This window comes from Centropristis striata, chromosome 13, assembly GCF_030273125.1.
Source record: "Centropristis striata isolate RG_2023a ecotype Rhode Island chromosome 13, C.striata_1.0, whole genome shotgun sequence".
In the NCBI taxonomy this organism is placed as follows: Eukaryota; Metazoa; Chordata; class Actinopteri; order Perciformes; family Serranidae; genus Centropristis; species Centropristis striata.
Window position 1 is genome coordinate 18,696,185 of NC_081529.1, and position 15,988 is coordinate 18,712,172.

At 38.6% G+C, this 15,988-nt stretch overlaps 1 protein-coding gene across 1 annotated transcript in view; it reads left to right on the forward strand.

The window, feature by feature from the left end:
* ppfia3 (PTPRF interacting protein alpha 3) overlaps window positions 1–15,988 on the forward strand; it is a 37,750-nt gene that overhangs the window by 14,524 nt on the left and 7,238 nt on the right. The window contains exons 12-27 of the mRNA XM_059347973.1: window positions 123–254; window positions 2,131–2,193; window positions 2,274–2,353; window positions 3,666–3,834; window positions 4,194–4,384; window positions 5,113–5,350; window positions 7,194–7,327; window positions 7,874–8,028; window positions 8,127–8,226; window positions 8,316–8,397; window positions 8,486–8,686; window positions 12,151–12,216; window positions 12,690–12,716; window positions 12,885–13,060; window positions 13,408–13,505; window positions 15,362–15,537. Coding sequence (XP_059203956.1) covers window positions 123–254; window positions 2,131–2,193; window positions 2,274–2,353; window positions 3,666–3,834; window positions 4,194–4,384; window positions 5,113–5,350; window positions 7,194–7,327; window positions 7,874–8,028; window positions 8,127–8,226; window positions 8,316–8,397; window positions 8,486–8,686; window positions 12,151–12,216; window positions 12,690–12,716; window positions 12,885–13,060; window positions 13,408–13,505; window positions 15,362–15,537 — 2,088 coding nt within the window. The remainder of the gene's footprint in view (window positions 1–122; window positions 255–2,130; window positions 2,194–2,273; window positions 2,354–3,665; window positions 3,835–4,193; window positions 4,385–5,112; window positions 5,351–7,193; window positions 7,328–7,873; window positions 8,029–8,126; window positions 8,227–8,315; window positions 8,398–8,485; window positions 8,687–12,150; window positions 12,217–12,689; window positions 12,717–12,884; window positions 13,061–13,407; window positions 13,506–15,361; window positions 15,538–15,988) is intronic.

The window sequence follows — 15,988 nt, forward strand, 5'->3', positions numbered from 1 at the left end:
CGCTTCATTTTTCTTCTTCTCTTTCACTCTCACCCATCTCTCTCTCTCTCTCTCTCTCTCTCTCTCCCTCTCTCTCTCTCTCTCTCTCTCTCTCTCTCTCTCTCTCTCCCTCTCTCCCTCAGGCGAGGCAGAGGGAGAGGATGAACGATGAACACAACAAGCGTCTCTCCGACACCGTGGACAAGCTGCTGTCTGAGTCCAACGAGAGGCTGCAGCTCCATCTGAAGGAGAGGATGGCCGCGCTGGAGGAGAAGGTGACCTGCTCAGTCTGAGGACACAATTCACAGCTTCCTCTAAAAACATGCAACAGAAAATGTCTCAATCTCCCAATCAAGACCCTAAAAACATGTCCCATTTCCCAAAATGACCTCCTGGGGTCAGGCATGTTCTCACGTCTCCGCCCTGCAGGAAGTGACCCATTAAAACACGAGTAAATTCAAAACAGCCCTGAATACTCCACACACATTCAGACATTCTTTACATACGAAACATATCATCAAGTTATCAGTGGTAGAACAAGTATTCAGATCCATTACTACAGTAAAAGTACTAATACTACACTGCAGAATTACTCCACTGCAAGTAAAAGTCCCGCATTTAAAAAAAAAATGTTTTAATTTATTTATATAATTATTTATTATTATCAAGAACAATACCAAAAATAAAAATAGAAAACACACAAAAAATACATGAAACATTGAAATGAAAGTTAACTTATTTACTCCTTTCTTTCTTTCTTTTTCTTTTTTTTACACTTTATTGCATTACTTATCAAACAACAATTAGCATTGACAAAATTATACAAAATATAAGAACAAAAAAGTATAACATCAACAATTAGATAAAAACATCACTGTTAGGGTTCACACATATTTATTAACTCCTATTTTTACATCTCATATCTGCTTTATTTGAAGCAAAATATATTTTTTTTCTTCAAACCTTAGGCTTATATACAACTATAATTATATTTCTGTCCAACCGTATATAAATCAGTCAATTTTACATTAAATACAAACATCACCTACATCAGTAAAAATCAGTGAAATTACAAAAGTATCGGCATCAAAATATATTTAAATGATCAAAATTAGATTTTTTCATACATAAAAATATAAATTTGGCTGAAATTTGGATTTTAAAAACACCTTTTGGAGCACAAACTCTAAACCACTCGAAAACCACACGAAAAAGCTGTGTGTAGTTTAACTGATGTCTTCTTAATATACTTTTATGTGGTTTGTGTTTCTTGAGTAAATGTGGTAATTACTAATTAGTGCATTATCAGCACTTTATTAACATTTTCACCCATTTTTTAATCACTAGAAGCATTTTCTGAGACATCAGTCTCAAAAGGAGCATGTATACTGTAAATCTCAGAGATTTGTATCCTTGTGCAGCAGGAAAACTTTTGAAACATAATATTTAGAAGTAGTAGTAGTAGTAGAAGTAGAAAAATTGGTTGGAACCACTTGAAAACCACACGGAAGTGAAAACTGGCTGAAGTATTAAATATTACTGAGCTGTGTGTAGTTTAACTGATGTCCTCTTAATATACTTTTATGTGGTTTAATTTATAAAAATGCGTAATCATTTTAAATGAATCATGTTTTTCATGTTTAATCTCGACCTGAAAAGTAACTAAAGCTGTCAGCTAAATGTAGCTGAATAAAAAGTACAATATTTGCCTCAAAGTGTAGTGAAGTTGAAGTAAAAAGTTACATAATACTCAAGTAAAGTACCTTAAAATTGTACTTAAGTACAGTACTTGAGTAAATGTACTTTCCAACTATTTTTCCCCATTTTCTGAGACATCAGCGTCACATAAGGAGTAAATCTCAAAGATTTGTGTCCTTTTGCAGCAGGAAAAGTTAGTTTTAATACATAAAAATAAAAAAATTGTCTGAAACCACTCTGCCCTCTTGGAACTCTCTCCGTAGAAACTGGCTGAAGTATTAAAGATAACTTAGCTGTGTGTAGTTTAACTGATGTCCTCTTGCAGGATTTCTGGGTGTTTCCCAGTTTTTCCTGTGCAACTTCAAATAACAATCCCACTTTAAAGTATTTCACTAACCCTGCTGTCCAGTTCCTTATTAATAATATAATGTTATTTTTGTCCTCTTTCTGCAGAACGCCCTGTCTGAGGAGCTCTCTAACATGAAGAAACTCCAGGACGATCTCTTGGCGAACAAGGTGCCTGTGCCTCTGGGCTTACTAAGCTAGTCGACATATGTTGCTTTTTTTCACCCACTCTGTCTCTTTCCCACCCTCAGGACCAGCTGATAGCGGAGCTGGAGCGGCTTCAGCTGGAGCTGGATCAGCTGAGAGCGAGGCCCGGGGGCTCTTATTCCAGGTTTGCTGCCATTTAGTCGCAGAAAGAGTAAAAAACTTGGAGTCTCCGGCGTCACCGGGACTGAGGAGACGCCAGTGTTTGTGTCTCTTATCTTGTCAGACATTGTAGATAAATCACTCCATGTTGGAGGCGTTCAACACTGTCAGCACTCACAGTGTTGATATGTATACACACTCACTGACTGGGTGCCCAAAGCACACACACACACACATGATCCAACACTTCTAATTAGCACTTTCTCATCTGCATGTCTTGACACTTATAGCCCCGTGTAAACCTGTTAATGGGAAGATGAGGCACTTTACACACTATATCAAGTGAAATTACGAGTTTTCTTCATATATATTATATTCTATTATTATTGATTTGTATTGGATTTAACATATTATATTATTTTAATAGTTTATTTGATACTTTATTGCAGGTATTTATATTAAATGTCTTAATTTTTGTCACTTGTTTTATTAATCCTGCTATATTTATACATTTTTACTCTGTGCACAACCACAGCAATGTGAGAAAAAAGGAAAATTCATACAGAAATAACATTTATAAAAAATACAGATAAAAAAAGGAAAAAATATACCACTCTTAACCTTTTTGTATTTCAGATTCTTTTTATTTATTTTTTTACATACTGTCTCTTTAGTTTATGTATATTTATACCATACATATTTTATTTTTGGTAGCTGTTTGGTAGCTGAAAGCATTTCATTTTTATTCATATACTATATTCCTTCTTATGTTTTATATTGGATGTAGTATATTCTATTGTATATATATTCATTTGATACAGTATTGCAGGTTTTTACATTACAAGTTATCAGTTTCGTCACTTTTTTTCTTATTAATCCTGCTATATTTATACATTTATACCATGTGTAAAACCAAATAAATTAAAGATAAAATAAAACATAATACTAGTACTAATAGTAAAAAGAATTCAAATATCAGATCTTTTTTTTTTTACATATTTATATTTTTTAACTGTATATATATATGTACTATAACTGTATATTGGAAATATGATTGCTCTTTTATACATTATATATACATTATATCTACATATATTCTATTCTGATTATTGTTTTATATTGAATGTACTAATTCTGTTGTTTTTTTAATACTTTATTGCAGATATTTACATCACAAGTTATCAGTTTCATCCTTCCTGCTGCATTTATACATTTTTACTGTTGTTTACATTGTTGTACCATCGCTGTAGTTGCTGCCATAATCTCATTCAGCCTGGAGGGATAATTATCGTTTCATCTTATCTTGTGTCATCTTCTCTTTCCCTCCGTCTCTCCAGTCGCTCTCTGCCAGGGAGCGCTCTGGAGTTGAGGTATTCCCACGGGAGTGGCTCGCTGCCAGCAGGCTCGACCACTCACCTCGATCCCTTCGGTAACGCCTCCGCCGGGGGCGTGGTCAGACGGAGTCACCGGTCCCGCTGGAGCTCCGCCAGAGAGGACTCCACCAAGGTGAGAATCTAGTGTCGATACGACCAAACATTCAGTTTCATCTGTCTGCAAATTTTTATCGATTCTGACTCTTTAAAGGCACAGTGAGCAGGATTTTCGATAAAGAAAAAACAATGTATGCTTGTAAAAAGTAATCCCTCTCAATCATCACTTATGGGCCACTCGAAGTGTGTGGCGGTGTCTGTATTTGGTCCTGATGTAAAACAGTCACAGTTGTGCTTTTATAGTTTTACAGCTTCAAACATGGAACGGTTTTACATTCATCCTGACCTACTTATCTTTATTGTGAAAGTGAACATACAATAATGCAACATTTTGTTCTTTCATGGAAGAACTACAACACTACTCTCTGTGTGCAGTACCCAGACTGGGAGACCCCGGCTCTGCTGGGGACCGGGTTCGAGCCGGGCCTGGACGGTGGCTGCTCCGACGAGGATGACGGCGAGCCGCGGTTCGGATCCGAGCTGCTGTCCCCGAGCGGACAGACAGACGTGCAGACCCTGGCCATCATGCTGCAGGAACAGCTGGAGGCCATCAACAAGGAGATCAAGTGAGGAACAAACACCTCTCGACACTAACTACAGCCTCAAAAATAAACACACCAACACCTCTCTGAAACGGTTTAAGGAAAAAGTACTCAGAACATTTACTTAAGTACCAGCACCATGATATAAGAGAACAAGTCCTGCAATTAAACCTCTAATCACAGAAGTTTATTGACTTAAAGTAGCAGAAGTTCTCATTCTCCTGTGAGTTACATTAGATTGTGTTTTTTCTGAGCAGCATGTTACAGTTGCAGCTGCTCCAGGTGTGGACAGTTTGAACTATTTTGTACACAGTAAGATAGTTTAGTCCAGTGGTTCACAACCTCAGGGTCGGGCCCCTCTGAAGGGCCGCCAAAGAAATCTGAGGGGTCGTGAGATGATTTATGGGAGAGGAAAGAACGAAAACAAAGGGCTTCATGCAAAAACATTCTCATATAGTTATTGTAACTCTTCCTTATAAAATCATACATATATGAATTCAAGAATAAAAATTGTATATACATTCAGACTTTCAATCTAAAAAATGCTTCAAAGTAATGAAATATACAAATTGAAGAAATGTACAAAAACTGCAAGAATTCTACAAAAGGTGTGCACAACGTGTAAAAACTGTCAAATGCTGCAAGCTCTCCTAAACCAGGAGTGACCTGGTTTGAAGAAGTTATTTGTTTTGGGTTTTTTAATACATTTCGGAGGCATAATATAATATATGTATTTTAACTTTAACCCCCAGGCTGATCCAGGAGGAGAAGGAGAACACGGAGCTGCGGGCCGAAGAGATCGAGAGCAGGGTCAGTGTGGCGTTGGACAGTCCGCCCATCCCGCCGACCTCCCTGGGCAGAGACAGCACAGGACGAGGCTTCATCCCCTCGTCCATCACATCCTCCACCCTGGCCTCCCCCTCTCCCCCCAGCTCCGGCCACTCCACCCCTCGCCTGCCTCACTCCCCGGCCCGTGAGACCGACAGACAGGTGCGGCTTCTATTCCCGTCCTGTGTTCACCTCCTCTATCTCGCCTCTGTCTCTCACCTCGCTGTTTATGCAAACAGCTCCTCCAGACAGTGAGTCACGTACATAAATCACAAGTAAACCATGCAGGCGGGGTCGGAGAAGTTCAGTTATTCTCTAAACAAGTTGCATGTAAGATTGAGCAAGATCAATTCGAGTAAGTTGTAGGATGGTGTTACGGTTGGTACCGGACGGATTTTCCCAAAACAGGGCGGATTGATTTCATAAGATGGTGTAATAAACACCAAACAGCAGTTAGTGGTGATTGTGAAAGTGATATTGTTGATGTAGGAGTTCAGAATGGAATTGCGAGTTATGGTTCAAGTTATATAGACAAAAAGCAACAGTAATGGAGCAAGAAAAACGCAATATTTTTCGCAAAAACATGACGGTAATGCTGGGTTACAGTGAGCGACATGAGACAGTAGTTAAACTGGTGCAGACGGTCCCATTTACTTTCTATTCAAGGGGTAAAAATCAGGAGTTAGAAGCAATTATTAATGCATCCAGGAGAAACAACGGTGTAAGGTTTTATTTTCTTGGCTTATAATGGAGTTATACTGGCATGCCAAACGAGCATCATATGGTGTAGCCATAACACTGAAATGATTAATCAATTTATCAATGAATGTAAAAGTAACCACCAATGATTAATAGTCATTATGTTCCCGCAGCTGTCCGTGTTTCTTTGTTTAGGGGGGAAAAACACATCATAAATCGCCGTTCTTGCAAAATGTATGGCTAAAAAATCTGTGCAAAATTAGTGTAAACGATCTTTCTGTGTGGTTTGTCTTCAGATCTCGACCCAGCAGAGACGTTTTATGAGCTGTCGTGAGATTTGTTTTGTTTGTAGCCTGATTTCATCTGAAAGAGTTGTTTTACTGAGCAGTAAAGTCTATTTTCAAGCAGCTCAGGTTTTCAGTGATTCAGCTGTTCTGAAGGAAAAAGATCTCTTGTGTCAGCAAATTACAGATACATTTCACAAAGGAGGTTAAAGGAAAGTTTAAGTTTAAGTTTTTTTCTAGCTAGTTCAGCTACCTAGAGAAGTTTTTTTCTTATTTTTTTCAAGCTAGTTTTTACGATGTATAGATATATGCGATATAGCTTGATTGAGCATGATAATGCTAACTGAGGAGTTTTAGTTAAACATTCTTTATTGTAAAACATTTATTTGATATATTAGTTGCTCACTTTAAGCCTTTAAGTTTGCACACAGGTATATTTCCCCCATTGGTTAGCTTGCTAGCTCGCTAACTTACAGGATGGCTCATTTCACATTGTATGAAATTGCAATTATTCGATTTTTGTCTTAAAAGAACGTTCCGTTCACGAGCAAAAGCGAGCTTCAGAGGGTTATACAATTCATTAGTTGATTTGTTATAATGTTTAATTTTTTTATACAAGGGTTGAAACAGCCTGAGCAAACAACCTTTTATTTCCGTTTAATTACCATGAAAAGTTTCCACTTTAAATATTGCCAGAATTTTGAGATCTTTTTTTTTTCTTTTTCGTTTCAAATGTTTTATGTGTGAAGCAATTTTTTTCTTAATAAACATAAAAAATCAACATACATCAAAATAAATAAATAAAAAAGATATCAGAAAGACAAAACAAGACAAAAACCTATGATGAGTAAATGAAAATACAATCGGGCCATGAATAAATAAATAAATAAAAGTAATAATTATGTCAAACAACGGAATTGAGAAAAAATAAAATAAATAAACAAATATTTTTAAAAAATGTTTACATAACACCAGATAATTTATTTTTTTCAACTGTTCTTTTTTTAAATTTTGCTCTTTAGAACAGCAAAGATGACGACCGGTCCCTCGCTCTTCTGGACTCGACGCCTCCTTCCACTCCTCGTGCGCTGCGGCTGGACCGGATGGCTCTGACTCATCCAGGAGCGATGCTTGACGACCCGCGCGAGTTTCGCAGGTAAAGCAGAAGCACGTAGCCCAAGATGACGGGGCAGGCCGATATTTGAATGAACTAACTCAAACTTGTTTTTAACAAACATGGGGAACAACAAGTTCATTCTGTCATTACGTTTCTGTGCCAGCTGGTTAGAAATAGAGGCTTTGAGGCTTTTGGCAACATCTGGATAACGAAAAAAATGTCCATATGTCTGTTTATTTAGCTGAAATTAAAAATAATGACCTATAATTTCCAAAATGTAGCTTAATGCTTTCTTGCTTGTGATTGGTCAGGTATTTACTGAACTGACGCTTTAAACTGGATCCAGATGTGATCGGCTTATTTGAATTTGATTAGGTTAGCCTAAGCTTTGACTGCAGCAATAATGACACAAATAATAACAACATAATAAAGGCAAGACAAGGAATACAGGTATTCTCATTATTTTAACTTTAACGGTATGCAGTGTAGGGTTAGTGTACCTGCCGCCAAATTTTAAATACATCAAAAAAGATTTAATCCTCATTCCCCTTTCTCCCCCTCAGTGATTTCCTTTGTTACTTCCAGTCTCTCGGCAGATGGCAGCAGCTCCAACAGCAGCCAAGATTCTCTCCACAAGTCCAGTAAGAAGAAAAGCATCAAGTCTTCCATCGGTCGGCTTTTTGGGAAGAAGGAGAAAGGAAGGATGGGCCAGCCCGGGCGGGACGGCTCGGCTTCTCTCGGTAAACAGATGGAGGATAACTCTGACTGTAATCCACACGGCCTGATTCATCTCTTTATTGTCTGTCATTCCTCTGACCTTTCACTGTGTCTCTTCCAGCGTCTACACCCTCTGAAGACCTGGCTTCTGGAGACCCGATGGGCATGAACAAGACTGGGACTCTGGGTCCAGCAGATAAAGACCGCCGCAGCAAGAAGAAGTTTGTAACTTATGTCTTCTGTTTGGTTTCTGTTTGCAGATTCATATTTCTGATCTCTCACTTCATAAGAGTCTTCCTTTTCTCACCAGGCATGAGCTATTGGAGGAAGCATGTCGCCAAGGACTTCCCTTTGCATCCTGGGACGGACCAACTGTCGTTTCTTGGTTGGAGGTAATCACAGACACAGAAGAAACGGGAGAATTAAAGTCTACAGTTTGGTACGTAAAATTACATTTTTCCTTGTTTAATCTCCCTCCAGCTGTGGGTGGGCATGCCGGCCTGGTACGTTGCAGCGTGTCGCGCCAACGTGAAGAGCGGCGCCATCATGGCCAACCTGTCGGACACAGAGATCCAGAGGGAGATCGGCATCAGTAACCCGCTGCACCGCCTCAAACTGCGGCTGGCCATCCAGGAGATGGTGTCCCTCACCAGCCCGTCAGCCCCGGCCAGCACCCGCTCCGTGAGACTCACATTTAATATCACCTCACCCTAACCTTTAAAAGCCATGTTTTCTTTTTTAAAAATCACAGAAAATACACCATTTATCATAAACAAGAAACTGTAAAAAAAAAAAAAAAATGAAATTATTGTTGGATTTTCTTATTTTCAACACTCTTTAAAAAACATTGTGTAAAAAAATCACTTTATTCTACATGTCTCATTACAAATTCCACAAAAAAACCAACCCATTTATACCAACAAGATCCTGTGGAAAACATAACATAGCCATTAATGACTCAGCTGAGGCTAACAGTGACTAGACAAAAAATCTGCATAATTTTTACTTTAGGCTGTTTACACAGAGTTAAGAGGAGAGGACAGGAGAGAATGGAAGAAGAGGTTGTATTAATGTAAATAATTCAATATTTATAGCATTAGGATTTTCCTTTTTTTTTCCAATATTGGTAACACTGGTGGAACTTGGAAAAATGTTGTGTAAACAGATTCCATTTTTTCCCATTTTTTGTAAATTAAATAAAAGTAATTCATGTAAATGTATCCCTATTGCTAGCCATGATTGCGCTGTATTATTAGAGGTGCAGGACTTGTATTTTTCAGTGAGTAACGAGGCCACAGTGAGTAAATTATGACTGGAGCAAAAAAAAAAAAAACTGCTCAGGGTTCAAAGGTTTAAAGAAAGAAAATAAATTCTGAACACAAATGATCTCATGTCAGAAACAAATCACTGTCTCTTAAGCTTTGTTATAAGATTAAAGGTAAAGAAACCTTACTTTGGAGAACGCTAAGATCTTAAACATCATTATTCTCATGGACTTTGTGCTGAAAACACACAAATCCTGCATTCATATAATCAGAATGAGCTACATGTAGAAGCAGGTGTTTGTAGTTTTGAGATCAGTTGAAATGTTAATGATTTCTGCAGCAGACACTAATAACAGCATACAGGAATAGGAATACACTGTAATTGATGGTATATGATATAAAATAAGGATGAAGTCAAATTGAAAGCAGATTCTGTTAAATGGGATACAGGACATGAAACGTATCCTGTATGTGATAAATGTCAGAAACAATAAAAATATGAGCTTATTTTCCATAGGAGGATGACAGTAAGCTGTTATTTAACCTATTTCGAAACAAAACTTGGCTACAAAAGTTTCCCAAGTTTTGCCTTCTCACTCAGCGACGGAGGCGAACCAGATGTTGAAAAGTGCCGTAAAACTGCTGCACGCACATGCATTTTGTGTTCCTGTGTTTAATGTTCCAGGGAAGTTAGTCACAGATTACCAAATCTTCTCCCGACTCGTGATTTATGGAGTTTGGTACCGATGCCAGGTTTTGGTTTGCCTTGGCCATCCCAGTCCTTCTGTTGGCGTCGCATTTATTTGATAAATGATCCCTCCCGCCATGCCGCTTAACAGATTTCACTTCACATAAACCGGTCTGACCTCTTGTTCCTCGAAATCACCATGGGGATAGGAAAGCAGTCTGGTGTTGTGGTTGGACGACTTCTTGTCTTTGGCACGACAAAAAAAAAAACAAGTGTTGAGTCAGACAGACGACACATTGGGCCTCACGCAGCACAATTATCTCTTAAATAGACGCCAGGCGACAAATAAGGAAACAACATTACGAGACAACGAGGATGTTTGTTATGTATGTTATTGTTCAGAGTGTTAACCACTAATTCGTGCTTTATATGACTGGTTATTAATGTTTATAAACACCTTTTTAAATCTTTCTGCGTGAGACGTTGTGTACCAATTTTTTACCGTCATTCCAAGTTGTTGCCAATACAACATAATGCCCCATTTTACAATATAGTATATTATTGTGATAATAAATTAGCATATGTGCCCGGTGAATCAAATCGGCTCCAAAATTTTGTGTTACACCCTTCTACAAAGTTTCATAAAAATCTGCTGTTTTTCTGTAATCCTGCTGACAAACTGAACCAAAAATCTATAGTATCTATACTATATAATAATCTAAATTTAATTGTATGATATTCATTCGATTTAAAACATTATTATTCTTATCTTGGTAAAGGAGGAGCCGAAATAAAAAAACATTCATGAATTGCAGAAAGCAATGGGTACTAACAATGTTCAAACAAAAAATAAGAGGAACTTTGGTCTTGAGACCGATTTTATCTCGTAAATGTTTTCTGATGATGATTCTAAAAACTTGTTTTTGTCAAAACAAAAAAGCACTGAGTCGATGCTTCGGACAGACGACACGCTGGGCCTCATGCAGCACCTTCATCTCTTAAATTTTGCTTTAGTTTTATAAAAAAAGTTGATGCAAGACGCAACAATGTGGAAACAAACTTACAAGACAAAGAGGATGTGTTTTTAACGCGCTGATAGGTGTGAACCTGTAATTATTGCTTTACACGACTAGTTATTATTTTTTATCATAAACAACTTGACGTTATTGCGTGAGGTTATTTAACTCGGCACGTCTGCCAAATTTTTGCCATTGTTCCAAGTTGTTGTTTGGACTTCAGGAGGCTTTCACAGGAATGTTTCACTCTGGAACTCACAGTCAACAACACCACGTCACTGCAGCATAACGCCTGATATTATAATGTTATTGGAAGTTAATAAAAATCATTACTGTGATTCAGATCTGCTCCAGAATTTTATGGGTTCCTTCTGAACCCATGCAACAGCTTTTCACTAAGTTTGAAGTCTGAAATTCTGCTGACAGACAGACCAACAATCGAACAAATTGAACAGAAAATGTAACTATAACTAACTAACTAAATAAATATAGTATCTATAGTACATAATAATCTGAATTTTAATGTATAATATTCTTTGCATTGAAAAACAATTTTGTGATTGTGAAAATAAGATATATTTTTTTCTTATCATGGCAGAAATAATAAATTAATTCCAGAAATGAACGGGTAGTAACAAAATAAGAAAAAAGTTATACATACAAATACAAAAAAATAAGAGGAACTTTGGAATCTGAGCAATTTATCTTGGTCTATCACAGATATATGGTATGTTTTCTGATATGCACCGATAAGAAAAACTTTTTTTAGTGAAAAAAAAATTCAGAAAATAATTGGGCTGCTTTAGAAATGGTGTCATACTGCAATTTATTAACATTTTATTAACTCTTTATATAAATGTTCCTAAACAAACAATTTGTAGAATTACTTTCCTATATTTTTTATTTATTCTTTATTTTTCTCAGTTTTCTTTTCTAGAATTGGTTGTCATTGTAATATAGTGTAGGTGTAATGTTCAAGTACATTTGCAGAGTCATAACTGTGCAAAATCCACATTGAAAAATATATTTATTCCAGCTAAAAACGTATAGGTAATTGGTGAATGGCTCCCCTTTATAATCAGTGTTTATCTCATATCATTCGACTGTAACTTCCTGCATGAGGCCCAACATGCGGTTTAATCTCACTGCTTCTTCCTTCTTGTCTTCTCTTTGCAGTCAACCAGTAACGTGTGGATGACCCACGCAGAGATGGAGTCCCTGAACGCAGCCACCAAGCCTCCGGTTAGTCCCCGCCGCCCCGTCTGTCTGATAAACCCTCTTTTATTATTATTTTGAATTATTTTAAGCGTCTCGTCTGGTTTGAATCATGTTGACGAGTCTCTCCCCTCCCTCCTCCTCCTCCTCTCACTGCCTCTCTCTCTCTCTACTCCTCTTTTTTTGAATTTCTATATATCTCTCTCTTTGTGGGCCCAGGACATAGTGTTGAGCATCTTCTTCTCTCCCTCTGGTTGCTGTTTCAGTGTGAACTGCTTCCAACTAATTACCCGTTCACTAACACACTATTCCTTCCTTTTGTCCTCTTCTCCTCCTGCTGCTGCTGCTGCTGCTGCTGCTCCTCCCTCCTCCTCTGCTTCTCCTCCATCTTCTCTCCATCCGACCCGTGCTCCACTTTCCCCTCACCACCTCCACATCACTCTCTCTCTGGCTCTGTCTCTTCTCTGTCTGCCTCTTCTTCTCTTCTCTCGCCGCTGCAGGAGCTCAAAGAGTTCAGCTGGGATCAGGTAAGGAACTCAAGTCAGAATTAACACAACACCATGCTGCGTATTTGTCAGTAATTTTATCTCGAGTGAGACTAACCGCGGTGAGTCAGGAGCCGCTGACTCGCACTACCATCAGATATGAAGCCGAGCGTGAATCAGCGCCGATCATCTGTGGTTGTCCCCCTCCAGATACTGGCCTATGGTGATATGAATCACGAGTGGGTGGGAAACGACTGGCTGCCCAGCCTGGGCCTGCCACAGTACCGCAGCTACTTCATGGAGTCCCTGGTGGATGCCCGCATGCTGGACCACCTGACCAAGAAGGAGCTGCGAGGACAGCTGAAAATGGTGGACAGCTTCCACAGGTAGAGCTCGGCTCCGGCGTGCCCGCTCTCGCCTCTCCTGCAGCCATAACTCACGCCCTTTTGTCACTTCTCGTGTTTCCCCTCTCATTCTTCTCTGTTGACTCTTGTACATGTGCGGTGAGAGAAATATGAAAGTGTTAAAAGACGTATAGGGAGAGTTCCTGTTGTTGTGACACTCTCGCTGTTCAGGTGTGTGTCCCCAGGCCATTTTTTCATTTTCTTTCAAAGAGTCCAAGGGTCACAGGCGTTGGATTGTGTTAATGCGTTGTGAGTACAGGTGAGAGTGGAAACACGCCCTCAGTTAACCTGCTCTAACTGCTCTCCCTGTGGCTCTGTGACCTCTCCAGGGTCAGCTTGCATTACGGCATCATGTGCCTGAAGCGGCTCAACTACGATCGCAAGGAGCTGGAGAGGAGGAGAGAGGAGAGCGTCCACCAGAACAAAGGTGAGATCCCTCTGCCATTATCTCACTATTCATGCCCCAGATGACCCAGTCCGCCCAACTAATTCCTCCATTCAAAGCTGTACAATTGTCTCCTTCAAAGCATACCTCACTGATTACTTCATAAACCCCGGAAAATGAATCCAGGTTAATTATTCACATAATTATCACGATTAATCCTCAGTATTATCAAACTAAAATAGCACTTGAAGAAGGCAAACCCTGCCAAGGCCACACCCCGTAACGCAATGTTAACAGAAGTTTAAAAAAAAATAAAAATGATGTTATTCAGATCTACTCCAAAATTGTATGTGTTCTTCCTCGGCCCCTGCTCCACTCTTCCACAAAGTTTCATGAAAATCAGGCCTGTAGTTTTTCTGAAATCCTGCAGACCATCAAACATACAAACAAACAAACAAACAAACAAACAAACTACAAGGCCCTGCATGCTTGTAATTTGTCTTTGCTTATAAATTAGGAATAATAGCTTGTTTTTGACTGTAATCTGTTTTGAAATACAAAGTAAATATACTTTTAACTACTTTTAACTTGTTGAGACTTTACTTGGGACTTGACTTGCCTTAACTAAGGACTTGATTTGACTTAACCTGACTTCACTTTTCTAATGGGACTGGAACCAAATAACTTGAGCCACATTTCTGGTAGACATAAAAAGAGAAAAGAAAATGTTTCCTATCACATAATCTTTAACAAAAATGTTAAAATGCCACAAACTATTTTTAATATGTAATGATAATGTAGCTTTTTTTATTTAATTTTTTTTATTTTATTGTAACCTGCTTTTTTTGTGTATTCCTGCATGCAAACATCAACACAAGATCCTTTCTTATAAATTAGGAATAATTTTCACTGAACAATATTTTTCACTGTAAAAAAATTGGGAGTCATTTCGAGACTTGGATCAGATAACTTAAAGTCAGATGTCTGGTAGAAATAAAAAGAGAAAATAAATTGCATTCCATAGATAATAAACCATAAATAATTCCTATTCTTACATCATCGTTAACATATTAAATAAAGAAAAAATAGTATTTCTGTTCTTTGATTTTATACTTTAACATTTAGCGTTAATGTTGCTTTTCTAACTATTATTATATTATAGATCTTATTATTACTCTTTATGATGCATTTATTTGCCTTTTATGTCTGAATGTATATCTGTTAAACACATTGGTTTGGACGTCTGTGAAGGAACCAATAAAAACTGAAAAAAATAAAAACCCCACAAACTTAATAACGGCAAACCAAACGAAACATTTCCTTTGATTTCCGCAGTTGTCCACATTTCTGGGAGACGAGTGGACCACCTCTTGGTTAGTGCTCCCCCTCCTCGTACTTAGAGGAGATTATAAACCGCAGCTTTCTAGTACAATTTGGCAGGATAATGGTTACATAAATGTCAACAGGCTCGGTCATTAAACAAACCCAAACCTCTCACTCCCCCACCGCCGCGCCGCGGGATACACATGTTGTACATTTACAGTCCGTTCATCTTGGCAGAGGAAATTCCCAAGCGGGGGAAAGTTTTTGTTTGATGAAAAGCCTCGACCTGTGCAGTCTGTATTGGGAATAAATCAGGAGCATTTCACTATTTCTCTTAATCACTGAGGAGGTAATCTAACCCTCTCAGAAGACCATTAATAAGCTGAATGTTGAGGAAGTGAGCAGAATCTTAAGAAACTCGACCTCCTTTAAAAACAGCCAGCGGACAGCTTGCTGTTTGCAGATGGATGCGTCATCTCCCTCCCTTCACCTCCTCTCTCTCTCTCTCTCTCTCTCTCTCTCTCTCTCTCTCTCTCTCTCTCTCTCTCTCTCTCTCTCTCTCTCTCTCCTCCCAGATGTGATGGTGTGGTCCAACGAGCGCGTGATGTGCTGGGTGCAGACCATCGGGCTGAAGGAGTACGGCGACAACCTGCGTGAGAGCGGCGTGCACGGGGCTCTGCTGGCTTTAGACGACACGTTCGACTACACTGACCTGGCCCTGCTGCTGCAGATCCCCAATCAGAACACACAGGTAGATTCACCAGGCGGCCTCCGTTCGGTTTTACAGGGTCGCCCATGAAGTTGAAATAAAATATTTTTTATATCTTTCTATTAAATGATTGTGACAATGTGATTTATCCTTGACAGATAAAGTGTATATCTTCTAAAAACTTGAATAATCAATCTCTTCCAAATATATCACGATGAAAATTAAACCACAATTTAAGGGAGGATTGAGTCTGAAAACAGAATTATTCCAACTTTATGCGCGACCATGTATTAGCCCTACCCGGTCACATCCGCAGTGTCGAACTTTCTGATGTTTCCCGGGCATTTCAAATAAGATCACCACCACCAGTGTATGTAAGATTGATTTATACATATTTAACAATCTATGTGTGAATTCTCGTTTATGTACATTGCAATACGAAAGTAACTTTGATGTGAGAAAGCAGGAAGAACGAATGAGCGACTCTCAGGCG